Genomic DNA, 17,074 nt, shown 5'->3' with positions numbered 1-17,074 from the left:
TATTAAAATATCATCAGTTTAATTTTTACAAGTTAGATTTTCATATGGCAGAAATTCTAAACACTTCTGAAGTTTAGAATCACCACAAATCCAAACAAGAGTCCTCAGAGTCTTCAACTAGCTAAATGACATTTCACTGGGAACAGTGGTGGAAATGCTCTGAGGTCACAGCCCCTGGCCTACCTGCCAGTGACCTTTACTCCTGGCTAAAGAGTCTTGAGTAAGGGAGCAAGCCCCACCCACACAGCCGGACACCCGCAATGACAGGTCCTTTCTCCACTACCGCCAACTTTGGCCTCACTGCTCTCCCCTTCCTTAGACTCTAGACACAGCTACCAAGGCAGCCAGGCCCAAAAAGAGGAGGACAGTCAACCAACGCCAGATGTGCTGTGCACTGGACACCTGCAACTAAAAGCCTGGAACCACTCGGAGGACCTCCTGGTATGTGCAGGGACTGAAGACAGCGCCGCAGATGCTTCTTATTGTGACTGGCAGTGAATGCTGTAGGGATGGTCCTCCTCTAAATGTCGGCAGTCATTTCCTGGCTGGTTCCTGTGGGCCTCCTTAAGTCAATCACAGTCTGGAAGCTTCCTGAAGTGAAAGACAGAAAACTCCTGACGCCACTGGCACGAGGCGAGGTACGGGATGTATGCAAACAAGTCGTGCACCATGCCCGCCACACCAGTGATACGGACAGCCGCACAGCCAGGAAACCACCCGTGAATGGAGACAACTCACAAAAAGAGCATGAGGTGACAGGAAGTGGCGGGTGTTGATCACACACACCAACCTCAGCAGCCGAGAAAACACACAAGCAAGTTCATGACTGCGTTTCTGCTTCCTACTTCTTTTTTTTTTTTTTTTTTTTTTTTTTTTTTTTACCAAAACTCCATTTTCATTAGGTTTTAATAGAATAATCAAATTGCAAAGTAGAAAAATAAATAGAAGCACAGTTCCGGAAAGTGCTAGGAGTCTTCCCTACTGGGGAAATCGGCAGGCCTCCAGTCTCACCCACACCTGCACACACTTCATGGCCCATTTCATTAATATACAACTGCAAAAATCCAAAACAGAAGTATTCAGGAAGAACAAAATTAAGTTTTGTATGAGCCTCTCGGTTGACAATGACCCAAGGACTGTTCAGTGGCCCCAGCACCTGAGATGGAATTACAGTCCATGAGAACAGGCCGTCTTCACCAACATTGGCAACACAGGAGGGTGCACAAGATGCAAGAACCGGGGCGTCTTTCACTCAGATCACCTGCATCTTCTACTCATAAAGCAGGAACTTTTTAATGGGGTCCGGCAGAGGCAGCGAGGGAATTAGATGAAGCCGGTGTTTGCCAAGAGCTCTTCTCACGGCCACCCGGCACAAACTCAGCAAGGTCCTGGGAGCGCCTGGAGAGTAGGGAGAAACAGAGACCAAGGAAGAAAGGTAGATCACGGTCCCAACTCTGAAGGCCAAAGGCTGGTGTGACTGACTGAAAGCACCACACTAACGGCCACGCCAGCTCCCCACTGAGTCAGGTGGGCAGGCCCTGGGAGCAGGCTCTTCTCTGCTCCTTCCCGCTTCACAGCCTTGTTAACCTGGGGCATCTGCTCACTGCGACAGCATCTGCTCTCTCCACTCTGTTTAAAGCCCTAGACAAAATAAAAGCTGCCCACTGAAGGCCCAGCAGGTGCAAGCAACTGATTCCCAAGAGATCCTTAAACGGTCTGTGAGTCTGGGACTCCCAAGGGAATGGGGGACCATGAACTGATCAGGACTCAGTCCACGAGTTCATGAGGGGAACAGGCTGAGCATCGGCTCTGGGTCAAAAAGGCACAGCCAAGTTCCTGCCTGGGCTAGTAAAGAGGGTGACAAGTGACACTCATGGACATGTATCTTTATTCTATCAGCACGGTTCCCAAATCACCAGCCAACTAATTTTGGGACAGCTGAACCAACTTATGTGAATTTAACAACAAAGGGCTTCAAGGTTAACATTCTGTGCAAGAGGTAAAGTGCTGAAAAAAAGTCACGGACTCTGACACTCAGCACCCAGGCAGAAATCAGGGAGGGACATGCAGCCTAGAGGTCAAAGGACAAGGTCAACTTCTGAGGCCCACAAAGAGCTCTCAAGGCCAAGGCACTGATCGATTCCAAACTCTGTCATCAACTTTTCCCTCATAAATGAGCAAACTACAGACTTTATTCTAACAAAAATATTTATCACACAATCCAAACTAACAGTATTTGAGTGGAGCTAAAGAAAGGAAAGTGAGAAACCCTAGAAAATGGGCTTACTGTTTTGCTCTTTTTAAAACCATGTGAAAAAGAAATCAATGACTAACACAAAACAGCAAAGAGGTAAAGAGAATATAATTCTAGAAATTCTGTTATCTGCTCCTGGTGTTTAGGAATCAATCTGAACAGCCATTCTGGAAAACTACAACTGAGGACTTGGGCCAAATGCTTAGTTGGATCTGTTTTGTTTTATTTTTAATTACTATCTCTTGCTCATTCAATCAGTCCCACCAAACTATTCATCAGAACCAAGCTCAGGTCACTTACTTCTGGCCTCTTTAAAGATCTGCAAGGCCTCGGGGTCCACTTTCCTTCTGCCCCTTGACTCTGGGCCTAATGAGTCCCACTTCACCAGGTTCAGGTCAGCTCCAAATTCCACCAACAGACTCACGAAGGCTGCCTCACAGCCATGACGCAGGACAGCATCCATGACACACCCAGGGGAGCCCCTGTAGAACTCCTGTGTGTTGACAGGACCATTGCAGTTGAAGTCAGGGTTTGCCCCAGCCTGCAGGAGCAGCCTGAAGCACTGCAGGTTGTGGTAGGCCGCACTGATGTACAGGGGGCAGACCACCAGGGAGGTGAGCCGCCTGGAAAAAGGGGGCTGGGTGTCAGGAGTCAGGTGGTGATTGACATCGACGTCAGCCCCATACCTACAGGGGAGAGGAAAGTCAGGCTCACCATGGACTGACCGGTCCACAAAGACTGCCCCACCACCCTAGGCAGGAGGCTTTAACAAAGCGACACGGGGGCCACGGAGACTCCAGAGGTCACAAGCGTGGCCACGTCTCCACTTGACCAGGTTCTGCATTTGAGGATTCAACCAACTGTTGATCAAAAACATTTGAAAAAAAATTGTACTGAACATGAAGAGTCATTTTAGTTTCATTATTCCCTAAACAATACAGCATGACTATTTGCACAGCATTCATGTTATATTAGGTACCTCAAGTAATCCAGAGATGACTGACAGTCTAGAGGAGGTTGTGCACAGGTTCTGTGCAAATACCCTTCTCTAAGAAGGACTCAGTATGCTCAGATGACTGTCCACCAGGGTCCTGAAATGTCCTGGAACCAATCTCCACAGACCCCAAGGGCAACTAAAGTTTATTCCTTCCAGCAAGGTAAGGCAACAGGTAAAATGTGGAAACCAGGGCTGGGGCTGTGGCTCAGTGGTAGAGCACTTGCCTAACATGGGTGAGGCAATGGGTTCAAATCTCAGCACCACATATAAATAAATAAATAAAATAAAGGTCCATCAACAGCTAAAAAATATATGTTAAAAAAAAAAAATGTGGCCAGGCATGGTGGCACACGCCTATAATCCCAGCGGCTTGGGAGAGGATAGCAAGTTCAAAGACAGCCTCAGCAACTTAGTGAAGCCCTAAGCAAATCTGTGAGACCCATCTCAAAATAAAATACAAAATAGGGCTGGGGATGTGGCTCAGTGGTCAAGTGCCCCTGAGTTTAATCCCCAGTACAAAAAAAAAAAAGGCGGAAGCCACTCACCCAAAACACTCGAAGTCTTTCAGACCTTTAAAGATGCAGTGATTCCAAGACTATTTAAACTATTTCAGAGTGAAGAAAGAGAAAACTTCCAAATTCATCTTATGAAACTAGCACAATAATCCCAAAACATGACAAAGGACATATACCAAAGAAAAACTACCAACTAGCTTCATTTACAAGTATCAAGTGACAACTTTTCAAAAGGATATTAGCAAAGAAAAGAATTAATACAGGAATATACTATGACTTCATGGGGATTATCCCAAGAACGCAAAGCCAGTCCCAACATCAGAAACTCCATTAACATAACGTAGTACACCCCATTAGTGGAACTAAGGGGGGTGTCTATGCACAAATGCAAAGGCAAGGAGGGGCATGTGACAAAACTCAACACTGAGGATGTCCTTAAGGTGATAAAACGTATTTCCTCCACCCATGAGTCAGCAGAAGCTGTGCACAGACTCCCAGATTGTGGCCGCCTTTGTGCACTGGAGCTAAAGGAATGGACAACACTTGGGCAAGGAAAGCAACCAGAGGCGTGAGACGTGAAGGAAGAAGCAAACGCCTCCCACACTCAGGGTGTGACCAGTCTCTAGAAAGGCCAGAGCAAGCAACCAGAGATCAAGACAGCAGCAGGCCGTAAGCAGACTGCCTCAGTCACACACACAAACAAGCTAAAGACACAAGGGAGGAGAAGATGCCCTTTGTGCTAGCAGAATGAATGTCAAAACAACAAACGTAAGCACGAACTTAGTAAATGTTCCAGGTTTGCATGAGGAAAATGATAAACCACGGATTAACGTTACGGAAGTAGACCTAAGAAAATAGAAAGACATGCCACATACTTGACATTAGGACATCAATTTTACCTACCTTTATTTTATAAATGAAAACACCACTCCTGAACTAAGTCAATGACAAGTATAAATAAACACAAATAGCATCCTTGGAGCTATAAAAATTGATTACACAATTGAAAAATCAAATAAGATGAACAAGTTACTGCGGGGGAGGCAGACCTATCTCAAGCAAAGCCTGTTACAAAGGCCCATAAAATACAGGCATATGGACAAGCCAACAAAACCAAAGAACTTCACAGAAAATCCAGAAATGGACCAAACTGCATACAGAAATGCAGGCTATGGTAAGGTGTTATCTCAAATAAGCAGGGGACAAATGGGCTCACACCAGCATAAATTCAACTCTATCAGAACAAAAAATGTAAAATATGTAACCATGCAAAGTCAGGAAAAAAAAATCTCTGGGTAAAATCTGCCTGATGGTTACACAAAATTAAAGAACAAAAAACTTTTGCATAGAAAAAAACAGCACAAGATAAGTAAAACAATAAAATTAAAAACTGGGAAAATGCAATAAAGGGTTAATACCCTTAACACATACAAATCTTATAAATGGCAAAAATTGACAGCATTATGAAAAAAACAAGCTAGAGATATGGACAGTTATACATGGCTCTTAGTCCCATGAAAAGATGCTCACCCTCAATCAGAACATCAGAAATGCTCATTAAAAACCTCACTACAGCCAGGCATAGTAGCACACGGCTGTAATTCCAGCCACTCGGGAGGCTGAGGCAGGAGGCAAGTTCAAAGCCAGCCTCAACAAAAGCAAGGTGCTAAGCAACTCAGTGAGACCCTGTCTCTAAGTAAAATACAGAATATGGCTGGGGATGTGCTTCAGTGGTCTAGTGCCCTTGAGTTCAATCCCTGCTACCAAAAAAAAAAAAAAAAAAAAAACTATACTACAATACCACTTCTTACCTATCAAATGGGGAAAAAAATCCAAAAATTCATTGACCAGGCTTTAAGGAAAGAGGAAGTCTCACCCACTGCTGGTGCGATGTAAAGTGAGACAGTCCCTACAGAAGGGAAACGCAATGCTCCCAAAAGGACACCGTCCTTCACCCTTTGCCTCATCAACTACACTTCTTGAGTCTAAATCCAAAAGACACATTTGCAAAACTATGAAAAGATACTTGAACAAAACAGTTCACTGACACACCGCCTTTCACAGCTGAGGACAGGAAAGCACCCACATGTCCATCAGCAGGGACTGGCTGGACCGTGGTTCATCTGAAAGCAGCAGCGCTGTGCTGTGAAAAGTAAGGAGCACCACTGCTCTGCTCCGGGAAGTCCTCCAGAGCACAAGTACGGGGAAGGCAGGTGGTGGCAGTGTGTGCTGTGTTCACAGCACACACTTACATACAGTTGCTTATCGGTAACAATGAAAGGAGAAACCATAGACTTGTAAGTGGCTACCTACAAGGGAAGGAGGAAACAGAACAAAGAAGACAAGATTAGAAGTTAGACTTTTAAAAATATAACTGTTTTATAGATTTGATCTGGAACTATGTAAATATTTTGCATAGTGAAAAAAAAATTAACTAAAAAGCCATCCCTAAAAATTGAAAGCAGAAAGAAACCAACGAGCCAACCACACAGCCAGTTGGTGCTGTCACATCCTTCCCAACAAGGTGGCTTTTCTTTTCCGATACACTAAATATTTGCTCATTCAGTGAGCCCAGACCACATCCAGTGTCCGCTTCACTTGCAAGACCCTAAGACATGGAGCCAGCAGGGCAGCATGACACAGCCCTACATCAGAGGCATGTGCACAGCAGTAAGGAAGGGAACCCAGGGGACACCCCCCTCCTCATCCCCAAGGAGAGCCCAAAGGTAAGAACACCAGTTTCACATAGGGCAAGCACAGGATCCACCAGGCCATCTCTAAAAAATGACGCCACAGGCAAAGCTATACCTGCCCTTGTCACTGCACTCCAAGAGGCCTAAGTAAGTGGCTCTCAGCCAGTTAAAATTCTCCCAAACCAAATGTACAGTTAACTTTTACTCTACATAGGTCAGCAAACTACAGTAGTAGAGAAGGCAGTGTGACAAGAGGCCAGAGTCCTGGCAAAGTCAGCAGGGCACCTGCGGAGGATGGCTGCCTGGCATGTGGTACTAGATCCCAAGTGGGACAAGGAGGCATGTGGGAGGAAAGCAACGGGGGCTGGTAACAGAAGTAAACATACTAGGAATAAGGGGAAGCAGGTTTCTCACTGCTAAAAGGGAGGACAAAATCAGGAAAAGGAGAAAACCAGGATGAACCCTGCGGTCTCAGACTCCATCAGACGTATCCAGATGGAACTCTTACCAGCACACAGGCAGAATCAGGAAAGCATGGGCTGCGCACAGCACACGCCTGTGATTCCAGCAACTCACAAGGTTGAGGCAGAAGGATCACAAGTTTGAGGGCAGCCTCCACAACTTAAAGAGACCCTATCTCGAAAACAAAACACCGGAGCTGGAGAAACAGCTCCTTTTGCAGAGCGTTCGCCTAGCATGCGGAAGCCCAGGCCGCTCAAATGAGAAGAAAAAAAAAAAAAACCCGCAGAAAAACAAAACACCTAGGTTAGATCCCCAGCACCGCAAAAAAGAACGTTTTAAAGGGTTAGGTGTGCAGCTCAGTGGTAAAGCACTCCTGGGTTCAGTAAGGGAGGAAGGAAGGAAGGGTAAAGGAAAGGGATCAAAGGAAGGGAGATGAAAAGGAAGAAGGCAAGAGAAGGAGGGAGGAGGGAGGAGAAGCGAGGGCAGCTAAAGTGCCAAATCTGGGACAATTTGAGCATCAAAATAAATAACAATAACACTAGATTGTAGCTCACTGGACAATCTCAGAAACCATGAGTCTACATGATAAGTAAACAAAATTCTGAGATGAGGCACAGGAGATGGAGATGGAGAGAGAGAGAGAGAGCGAGCGAGCGCGCGCCCGCTGGCTGCCAAGTGCCTCCACAAACGCTAATTACAAACAAGTATTTTTGATAGGAAATCTGACAGACACCACTTTAATCAAAAGATCAAAGTGAACAGCAGCAGTAATGGACAAACTGAAACCATCTGCCATCTGATCAGAGGTAATGGGAACACAACCTCACTTCTGCAAGACTCCTGCCCAAGATCTGATACCTGACTCTGGACTCTCTGGACTCTTTAACATAGGCAGCATCAGCTAGCACCAGTTTTTTTTGAGTTTTCACTGGCCCCAGACAGTTCTGTGATGTTTCAAAAGCCACGTACCTGAGTACTTCATCTGAAACAGGAAATGGCAATATGGGAGAAGAAGGTGAAGAGCGACATTTCCTTAATAAGTACAGCTGGCCAACAGTCCAGCCAGCAAGCACAGTTCATAGTCTGTCTTGTCAGCACCACTACAAGGGTCCACAAGAACTTTCCCCTGGAAGCAAAAGTGATGCTTCCAGGCAACACGGGCCTGAGGCCGAGCACCCAGACCAACACGCCCATGCCATGATGATGTGTCCACTGAAACGAAAACACCATCCACCCCCGAGACCCTCTGGGTGTGAAGGAGAACAGGAGAACACTCAAGCACAGATGAAACCCACCAGACCAGTGTTCCACTGCACGACTCCAGAGGGATTTCCCCTGCTATCCTCAAGGACACGTCTTCCAAGATGCTTATAATTTGGGAAATATGACAATCTGGTATTAGTCAAGCTAATTTGCCCACTTATTGGATTGAATCCAGTTAACTGTAATCCTGAATATTTTACAAATTCCCCTATTGCTTTTAATATCTCAGGTAAGCAACCACTGGGATGACTCAATAAATCAACAAAACTTTAGCTCATACAGAAATACCACTCCTTACCATCATTCCAAAACATCAAAAATACAAATACATCAAAGAAACTTACAAGTAAGAAAATGGTGGTTCCTATGGAATAAGACAAAAGTCAAAGATGAGAGCCCTGCCCAAGGCAGAAACACCCAGGGCAGGCAGGAACTAAGTTTATATTGATGATATTCTGGTAATATCACCTGTTCAGTGACTTAACCATATCACCCCCATTATGTGCCCTATGCTGGCGGGGGACAGGACATCTTGGTGAGTTTTCTCGAAGGGCCTCTGTACATGCACTTCTCAGCCAAGCAAGCAGGCAACTCAAAGCAGCCAGGCATCACAAGTAGACCGAAAGGCCCAACGGTGTTCCGGGAACCAAGACATGTTTCACTGACTGACCCTACTTGAGAAAATTCCCAAATTAAGGACTTACATTCTCCAAGAAACAAGATCAGAACTGAGGCAGCTTAGACCATCAGGCTAGAAATCCTTAAAAAGAACGAAAAGCCTCACAGCTGTATCATCCTCTCACACAAAACCTCATCAACCTTAGCTCTCTTGGCAAAAACCAACTCTACAGTCATTTAGTACAAAACCTTTAGATGGAACCCCACATTCCTCAGCAGGTAAGGGAAGGCCAGGCCACTGCCCACCCCACCGTCCTGACTGTGGCTTCTCACGACAGAACCCTGACCTGATCCTTCTCAGTAACAGCTTATCTAAAGTGCACCTGTCCCATCACAGAATGAGCTGGCCAGAGTTAGGGCAGGAAAGAGCACATGTGATACAAAATCATGACTGGAAACCCAAAAAAGAAACATAGCAGGGTACAAACAAACAAAGATAAAAGGAAACTACTCGTACAATTAAGGTAGGACTACAGACCCCCTAAAATAGTGGAGGGGAAAGTAGATAAAACACTATCACAAAACGAAAGACAATGACACACGTCTCTGATCCCAGCTACTTGGGAGGCTGAGGTGGGAGGATGGTGAGTTCAAGGCCAGCCTCAGCAACTTAGCATGACCCTGTCACAAAACAAAGCAAAAAACAAACAAGAGATATCAAATAAAGGAAATAGTTAAGGAACAGATAGCAGAATAGACTCTCACATCAGCTATGACACTATTTTTAACCATATTAAAAAACAGAATACCAGACAAAAAATTGTATATGAACACACAGAGCTATTTCGACTCACCAGGATTAAATACTACATAATGCTATGTAGATGAGCCTTAAACGAAAGCAGTAGTGTTCATTTGGATAACAGGCACAATCCATAAATAACAATTTTATGAGTTCAGAAAGCATCAAAATTATTCAAAGCAAAAGCTACCTGAAACACAGGGGAAACTGATAAAAGTCCAAACAGTGATTAGAAACTAACGAGCCTTCTCTACATTTCTGGCAGGTTCGATGATTAAAAAAAAAAAAAAAAAAAAAATTTAACAATTTTAAAAAAGAGGGATTCTGAACAGAATAATTGAGGCTAACAAATTGTACTATGCAAATAAAACACCCATGGTCATGTGCTTTGCTCAAGCATCCACAACAATGTAGTTTGACTTTAAAAAATCATAATAAATTTGGAGAACCTCCAAAATGGAAACTACACGGGCCACCATGATACAATAAATTTAGAAAGTGATATTACACTTTCTCCTCTGTAACCCTAGACCAACTTCAATTATTTAAAAAATAATAACTTCGACTATTTAACAACAACAAAAAGGAAGTTTAGAGAATGTGGTCAAAGTTCTAATGAAAGGTAAATAAATAACCTAGAGTGTTTACATTATTAATCGAGGAAAAAATGAAAAAGTGCTCTCAGCTCAAAAAGCTAAGGGAAAAATAAAGATTAAAAAGTACAGAAAAATGAATCATTAGGCAGAAACATAGAAAACTGATAAAGCTATTTATTAAAACCCTAACCAAATACAAGAGCAGCAAGTCTAATTTTAAAGAAAGGGAAAACCAAACACCAAGGAGTGCAAAGGTGGCTGCAGGGGCCCCAGGGAAGTGGCCGCCCACAGCGGCCGCAGCTCCTACAGTACTGACCTGATAAGAGCCTTCAGAATGTCAGCCCTGCCCACTCGAGAGGCGTGGTAGACAGGGGTGCTGCGGTGGTGCCGGCTTCCGTTGGGGTCGGCACCAGCTTCGAGAAGGATCTGGGCACTCTCCAGGTGCCCATTCACCACAGCCACATACAGGGCAGTCTGCCCCTTTACGTCCACCAGGTCCACCTCGGCCCCCTTCCGGATAAGGAAGTCCACACAGTTCCCGTGGCCTGCGGTGGCAGCAATTCGCAATGGCGTGCAGGGGAGCCAGCCACAGCACCAGACAGACTTCTCGTTGATGCGGCTACAGGGGAACACAGAGAGCTTGTGAGAGGCACCCCCAGAAACAGACCGGCTGTTCTGCCCTCTCACGATGGCAATGTGATGCAGAGGCTGCCCAAGAGGACCACTCGCTCACGGTTAAATCCCTCAGGTTTAACAATGCCTCTACTTGCCTTGCTCGCGAGTCTGGACCCTCCGAGACCTGGGCAGGGCAGGGCAGGACAGGGCAGGGCAGGGCAGGGCAGGGCAGGGCAGGGCAGGGCAGGGCAGGGCAGGGCAGGGCAGACCCTGAGATCCCGTTCTGGAGATGAGAAAACTCAAGGCTCTGGTGGAATGATCAGCACTAGAACTGAGACTTCTGGTTCTTAGACTTCCTGATCCAAGTTTCAAAGCACATTCCTCTACAAAGGAGAGGAGAAGGTGCCAGACAGCACAGTACAGACAGCACCCTCAAGTGGGAATCCATGTCACGGACCTGAGGCTCCTCTCTCCAGTCACGGCCCGTGAAGGCCGAGGCTGGGGCTGGGGCTCTCTCTGGGCCTTGCCATTGATACCAGGGCTACATGACCATTATGTTCCCTGGAAGAGCCTGAGGAGTCACTAAGATGGCACAGGAAATGCAGTCCTGGCCAACACCAAGAAACTGTCCAGACTGAGGTCCCAGGAAGTGGTATCATCAGACGACGCTGCCAAAGTCATCCACTGAGTCTCCAGGTCAGGAACAGAGGTGCAATTCACCTTTAGCTCCCAAGAGAATTCAGAACAAATCTCGGGAACCTAGAACACTGAACCAGGAACATGTGGTGGGCAGCATATCCCCAAACCAGCCCTCAGGGATCCTCCTTCAGCTGTGTACCAGTTTGGATGGGCCAATTAAGTCCAGAACTCATCACCAAAGAAATGAAAATAAAAATAAAAATATCTCAGGAGAGTCACTGAATATAAGAGAGGAAAATACACAGAAAAGCAACATGGAAACACTTGGGCAAGGACCTCCTTCCCTCCACTGTCACATCTGCAAGTTTCACCCACATGGGAGGTGGGTAGGAAGTCTGTCATTCACATTAATTAAGTTAAAAATGGTTTGTTTTAATATTGATATCTGATGAAATAACACTAAAACACCAGAAGGACAAAAAGAAAGAACATCCTCCTGGGCTGCTAGCAACCCTTTTCTCAGGAATCATCTACAGAAAAGCAGTACATTAGTTCCAGCACATGGGCACTTCCATCGAGTCATGGGGCCACCTAGTTGTAAAGTGGACGCTAAAACACAGAAACAATACAGAGGAGTTCTGAGTTGCAGCTGAGTTTTAAATGTAGTTGGGACTCTAGCTACACACAAAGCAACCAGGGAACACTCCAGAGAGAAGGCAGGCTGGGTGCCCTCCCAGTGTCCTGCACAAGGAGGTAAAGAAGCAGGACTTTGGTGACTAGCTGCAAGTTGGTGGAGGGAGGACAGCGGCCTGCCACGACAGCTGCAGGCCAGAGAGCACCAAAGGAGAGCCACTGAGGAAGGTGGCTGTGGGCGCGCAGGACATCAGGAAGGCAGGGCCTATGGGAAAGGGCGAGGGTGCTGCCACCAGGAACAGCACTGAGAAAGCTGATGTCCAAGGAGGACCAGCAGCTGCCAGAAAACACAAGGTCCATAACGGAGCTGCGCCTGAACTCAGTCCCCTGCCACACTGCCCGGCCACCTCTGACCACTCTGATGATGCACCATGAGTCTCCTTCCGTCCTCTGAAGCTCGAATGCGTTCCTCCAAGCACCAGGGGCTGGGTCTGCACAGCGAACCATGAACTGCAGAGTCATGCAGACACGAGGGGCCTGAGAACCCAGAGCGGCCTGGCAGTGATGCTCACCTGCGGTAGTTCTCCTCTTGCAAGAGGTCCCTGAGGGTCTGAAGGTCTCCCACGTAGGCCGCATCGTGGAGCCTGGTGTCCTCACAGTGCTCCAGTGGGTGGTCACAGAACTGCTCCCTCAGCCACGCCTTCAGATCAGGACCTGCACTGAAGAGAGGGCCCCTGTTAGCACGGAAACCTTGAGAGGCCGACCACAAAGACCATCCGCACTAAGCTCTACCTCTTCTAGCTACACAGGTGCTTTCGAACTCTCAGTGAACAAATCACAGAAAAAACTAGAGATCTTCCCTTACCAAACTATCACATTCCTGACACCAACCCTGATTTTAAAACAACTTTAAGATGACAGAACCAATGAACAATAGGCCAAACCTACTTTAGAATACAGAAGTAAGAGCCTAAATAAGAGTATCAGCAAATTTAAACCAAAACTACTATATCAAAAATCTAGCATGCAATTACTCTAATTTACCCCAAGTATGTAAGAATATCTTAAAATAAAAGTCAGGGAACTATGAAGGAGAACTAGTCATCTCCATCACTGAGAGAGACTTATGTGGTAAAATCCTAGGACTAAGCCTTAGCTGCTACTTGCATCCTGGGTGATGCTACTCCATGTTGCTGTCTATATAAAAATGACTCATAAGATGTGCTACTGTCCCCTCGGAGGTTCCTGTGCTGGAAAAGGTGTGGCTCATGGGAGGTCACAAGGTCAGCTGGAAAATACCTTTTGAAGGGACTGGGGTATTTCTCAAGGGACACTGGTTAGTTCTCACTAGAGGGCTGTAAGAACCTAAGCCCGGCCCCACCCAGTGGCTGGCTTCTGGTACAGTGATGTGAGCATACTTTTCCACCATTACTGTTTGTCATTACTTGCCATAAGGCAGGGCACATTCATCAGAGCCTGTACCAGCTGTTTGGCCTCCAACACCATCAGATAAATAATCTGTGTGTGTGTGTGTGTGTGTGTGTGTGTGTATTTGGCAGTACTGATAACTGAACCCAGGGGCATTTTACCACTGAGCTACAACCCCAGCCCTTTTTTATTTTTAGACAGACTTATAACTTGGAGGGATTGGCTTTGATCTTGTAATCCTCCTGCCTCAGTCTCCCAAGTATCTGGGATTACAAGTATGCACCACCATGTCCAGCTAAACCTCTTTTCTTTATGAATTTAGACTGCTTCAGGTATTCCGTTACACCAATGAAAATGAACTATTCAGACAGTAAACCTAAAATGACTGCACTTTGCTTAGAGCTATACCTCAATGAAAAGGAGAAATAAATTATATGTATATAAATAGAAACACAACTGCATATAATAAAAGACAATGAAGAAAACTAGGTTGAGTAGAAAAATCATACCATGTTCAATAATATAGAAATTTTAAATGTTACCAATAAATGAAGCTTAACCAATCTCTCTGGGTTTGTTTTTTTTTGTGTGTGTGTGTGGTGCTGGGGATCAAACTCAAGGCCTTGTGCTTGCCTTGCAACTGAGCTATCTCCCCAGCCCTCTTTGGGGTTTTGATATCAGATATTCTAAAATTTATCTGAAAATATAAATAAGAGAGAATACCTTTCCAGTAAGAATAATGAAACAAGAGACTTGTCCTACTAGAAACAGACCTCTCATCAGAATAAAAAGGTAAATCAAACAGAATCAACTGTCCAGAAAGACCTTAGTAAGAAAAATTCAATTTGTGATAAAGGGGCATCAAAATCAGAGAGGAGGAAAAGGTATCTGCACAATCAGATACCTATTTGGATCTAACTGAGTCTTCATTCACACCTTAGCCCAAACACACCACTGCCCAAAAGAAATTCCAGAATCCTTAAAAGTTTGGCAAGAACAACCGCACAGACAGGTGTGTAAGTAGACAGCATAAACTCAGACTGCCTGCATTCAAGTCCCTGCCCTGCCATATTACCCTAGTGTGTGACCAAGCACTACCCTGAAGAAGTGGGCTTTTCCCAGATGTCAAAGCTGCCTTTTGTATTCAAATCGAACCTCCTTTGAGTGCCTTGTGTATTCAAGACTCAGCCATAGGTACAATGGGGATGTAATTATCTTTACAAGGTTCAAAAACACACAGTTCTCCCACTCTGATCCCATAAGCAGACCTGCAGCAGAACAACAGGCAGGCATCAAGCTGGAACAGCCCTTTAAGCCACCACCTCATCCTCATTCGGTGGTCTTCCTCCGCCGTAATTATTCCACAGATGAAATTAACACAGAGTGGAAAGGCTCAAAGCAGGAGTGGGGAAGAGTCAGATGAAAGGCAACCACTCACGGTAAACAGGCCTCTCTTCATCACTCCCTGGCCCAGCTCACTGCAGCTTCAGAATCTGCATAAGCTCCAGGGTCAAAGACAACTTCATGTTCACATTTTTCTAATCAGCTACTCCAATGACAACATAATTACCCCAGAATAACGTTTAACCCTTGCCCCTCCCGTCAAGGCAGAAACGTACTAACGAAACACTACAGTACATGATACAAAAGCACCCCTGAGTGAAGGGCAAAGCCAGATAGGACCCCTCTCTATCTTGGAAACTTGCTGCCTGCCTCCTTTTTCCAGAACCCCTCTCATCTCCACGAGAGGCATTCCAGACCTACGGCCCTGGCCGTCCCTGGGGTAGAAGTCAACGCCAACCAAAGCGAGCTCGTTCGGTTCACTGCAGCCCCGCTAGCGGAGTTTGCAGAACGCATGGCGCGAAGGAAGGAGGGAGGGAGAAAACGGCCACTCGCAGTCTCCAGGACAACTTCGTGACTGCTCCTGAGATCTCTGCACCCGTGGGTGGAAGGGCGAGCAACTAACTCTCGGGGCGGGAGCCCCCCAGAAAACAACCGATGGACCTGTGGGCACCCGGCGCCGCTGGGAGCTCGGACGGCGCCGGGGACGGAGTCCCTCCCCGGGAAAGAGGGACCCTCCCCTGCGATTTCACATCGGCGCGACCCGGACGTGCCGGGCCGCGGACGAGCCTTGGACCCACGCCCCTCCCGCGGCGGGTCAGGCAAGCCGCACGGCCGGCGGGTCGCAGTTAGCCGGCCGGGTCCTGGGGCGGCGGCCTGGCGCCCCGCGACCCCGCGCCCACGCTACCTGCGGGCCCCGGCCCTGCCCGCCCGTCGGGGCCGCCACCCTCCGCCATGGGTGCTCTGGCCGCGCCTTGGCCCCGAATCCCGCGGCCCGTCAGCGCTCCGGGAGACCCGGGCTGGAGAGCACCCCGCCCGCCGGAAGCAGCGCGGCCACGACCACTTCCGGTTCCGGCGCAGGTCTGGTCTCCGCTTCCGTTCTCGCTGCCCGACTCCAGCGTTGAGGGGGCGCCTACTGCGCCGACGCGTCCTCGTAGGAAGCGGAGGAGCCTGGGAAACGCGCCCTCTGGGGGCGGAGCCCTATTTGCATGTCGGGTGGCCGTCCGCGAGCTGAGGGTCTGCGTGCTCAGTGCCCTTACCCGCCCTGCGGCGGCAAGGAGCAAGCCCTGGAGGGCGTCGCAGGTGTGGGGTCGCGCCACGCGTCCCTTGCAGCAAGGCCAAGGAAGGGAATGTGTAAATATGATGGGTAAACACTCCCCAAAATTCCTCCCATGAAACCAGGAGTCCTGTCTTCATCTAATTACAGGTGGTACCTGACGGATTGCATCGATTGCATGAACCCATTCGGGAACAAACGAATGACTTTCCCTGCACACTCGCAGTTTCAGATATTGCACCGTTGTCAGTTATGTGTGTTGCATTTGGGTTTATAAGCATGCTACCCCCAGCTGCTTTCATCGTCCCACTCTTCGCGCATGAGGAAGACTGCAGTGGAGAAGCAGCAGCGCTTGAAGAAGAGGGAAGAGCATCATCAGGTTCTAGAGGCAGAGTAGTACAGAGCCAGCAGCAGGTTGAGACCAGAGGCCAGACACTCCCACACACTCCACCCCAAGAGGTGGCCGTTACTGGCTAGCCAGACTGGAGTGAGGGAGCCCCCGGGTGGGAGCTATGATCCACAGGCACCCCCAAGGGCCGGCCCAGGCTGGCTCAGAGGCACAGTCCTGTTGGCGCAGATGCAAAGGAGGGACCACCTGGGTACAGGCCTGCAGACGCTGTGGGTGTTCTGGGGACAGTGGTGTCAGCTTGATAACCACTGAGGGCGACACCCTGTGACACTGCCTGGCAGGAAGCCAGGGGTGGTGTGCCCAGCTCTCTGGCTCTGCCCCACAGCTGCACGTTTGGAGCTCCTGGGAGCCTCAAAAACACCGAAGGCTGAAAATGACCTGAATGTGCACGAATTGGGCAAATAGATAAACAGAACCCCGAGAGGGGGGGGAGCATCCATACAGCATTCCGCTTAAAAGGAAGGCACTCTGAGGCAAGCTGCGCCGGTGCTCAGAAGATAAGCCCACACAGGACAAATACTGCATGATCCCAC

General features: G+C 47.5%; 1 protein-coding gene across 2 annotated transcripts; it reads right to left on the bottom strand.

Annotated features, from left to right (window-relative positions):
• Positions 1 to 845: 845 nt before the first annotated feature.
• ASB1 (ankyrin repeat and SOCS box containing 1) lies at positions 846 to 15,924 on the bottom strand. Of its 2 annotated transcripts, XM_079133955.1 has the most exons (5): positions 15,764 to 15,923; positions 12,660 to 12,801; positions 10,517 to 10,819; positions 2,555 to 2,940; positions 846 to 1,398 (listed from the first exon to the last, which is right to left on the bottom strand). In XM_079133955.1, the coding sequence occupies exons 1-5, from the start codon at positions 15,810 to 15,812 to the stop codon at positions 1,271 to 1,273; spliced, it is 1,008 nt and encodes a 335-aa protein (XP_078990081.1). In that variant the 5' UTR covers positions 15,813 to 15,923; the 3' UTR covers positions 846 to 1,270. The 2 variants fall into 2 exon arrangements, with proteins under 2 accessions (XP_078990081.1, XP_078990082.1); XM_079133956.1 differs by lacking the exon at positions 10,517 to 10,819 and having other exon boundaries at positions 15,764 to 15,924.
• Positions 15,925 to 17,074: the final 1,150 nt, after the last annotated feature.

Source organism: Sciurus vulgaris (genome assembly GCF_902686455.1).
Source record: "Sciurus vulgaris genome assembly, chromosome: 3".
Lineage (NCBI taxonomy): Eukaryota > Metazoa > Chordata > Mammalia > Rodentia > Sciuridae > Sciurus > Sciurus vulgaris.
This window is presented reverse-complemented; position numbering and strand designations above follow the sequence as displayed.

Bases quoted from the DNA above. Each gene is read 5' to 3' on its own strand.
- ASB1 (XM_079133955.1), bottom strand. From the start codon at position 15,812: ATGGCGGAGGGTGGCGGCCCCGACGGGCGGGCAGGGCCGGGGCCCGCA. The intron at 2,941-10,516 runs GTCAGTACTGTA...TCTCCCCTGTAG, and splicing joins ATTCTGAAGGCTCTTATCAG to GTATGGGGCTGACGTCGATG. The intron at 1,399-2,554 runs GTAAGTGACCTG...CCTACTCTCCAG, and splicing joins GATCTTTAAAGAGGCCAGAA to GCGCTCCCAGGACCTTGCTG.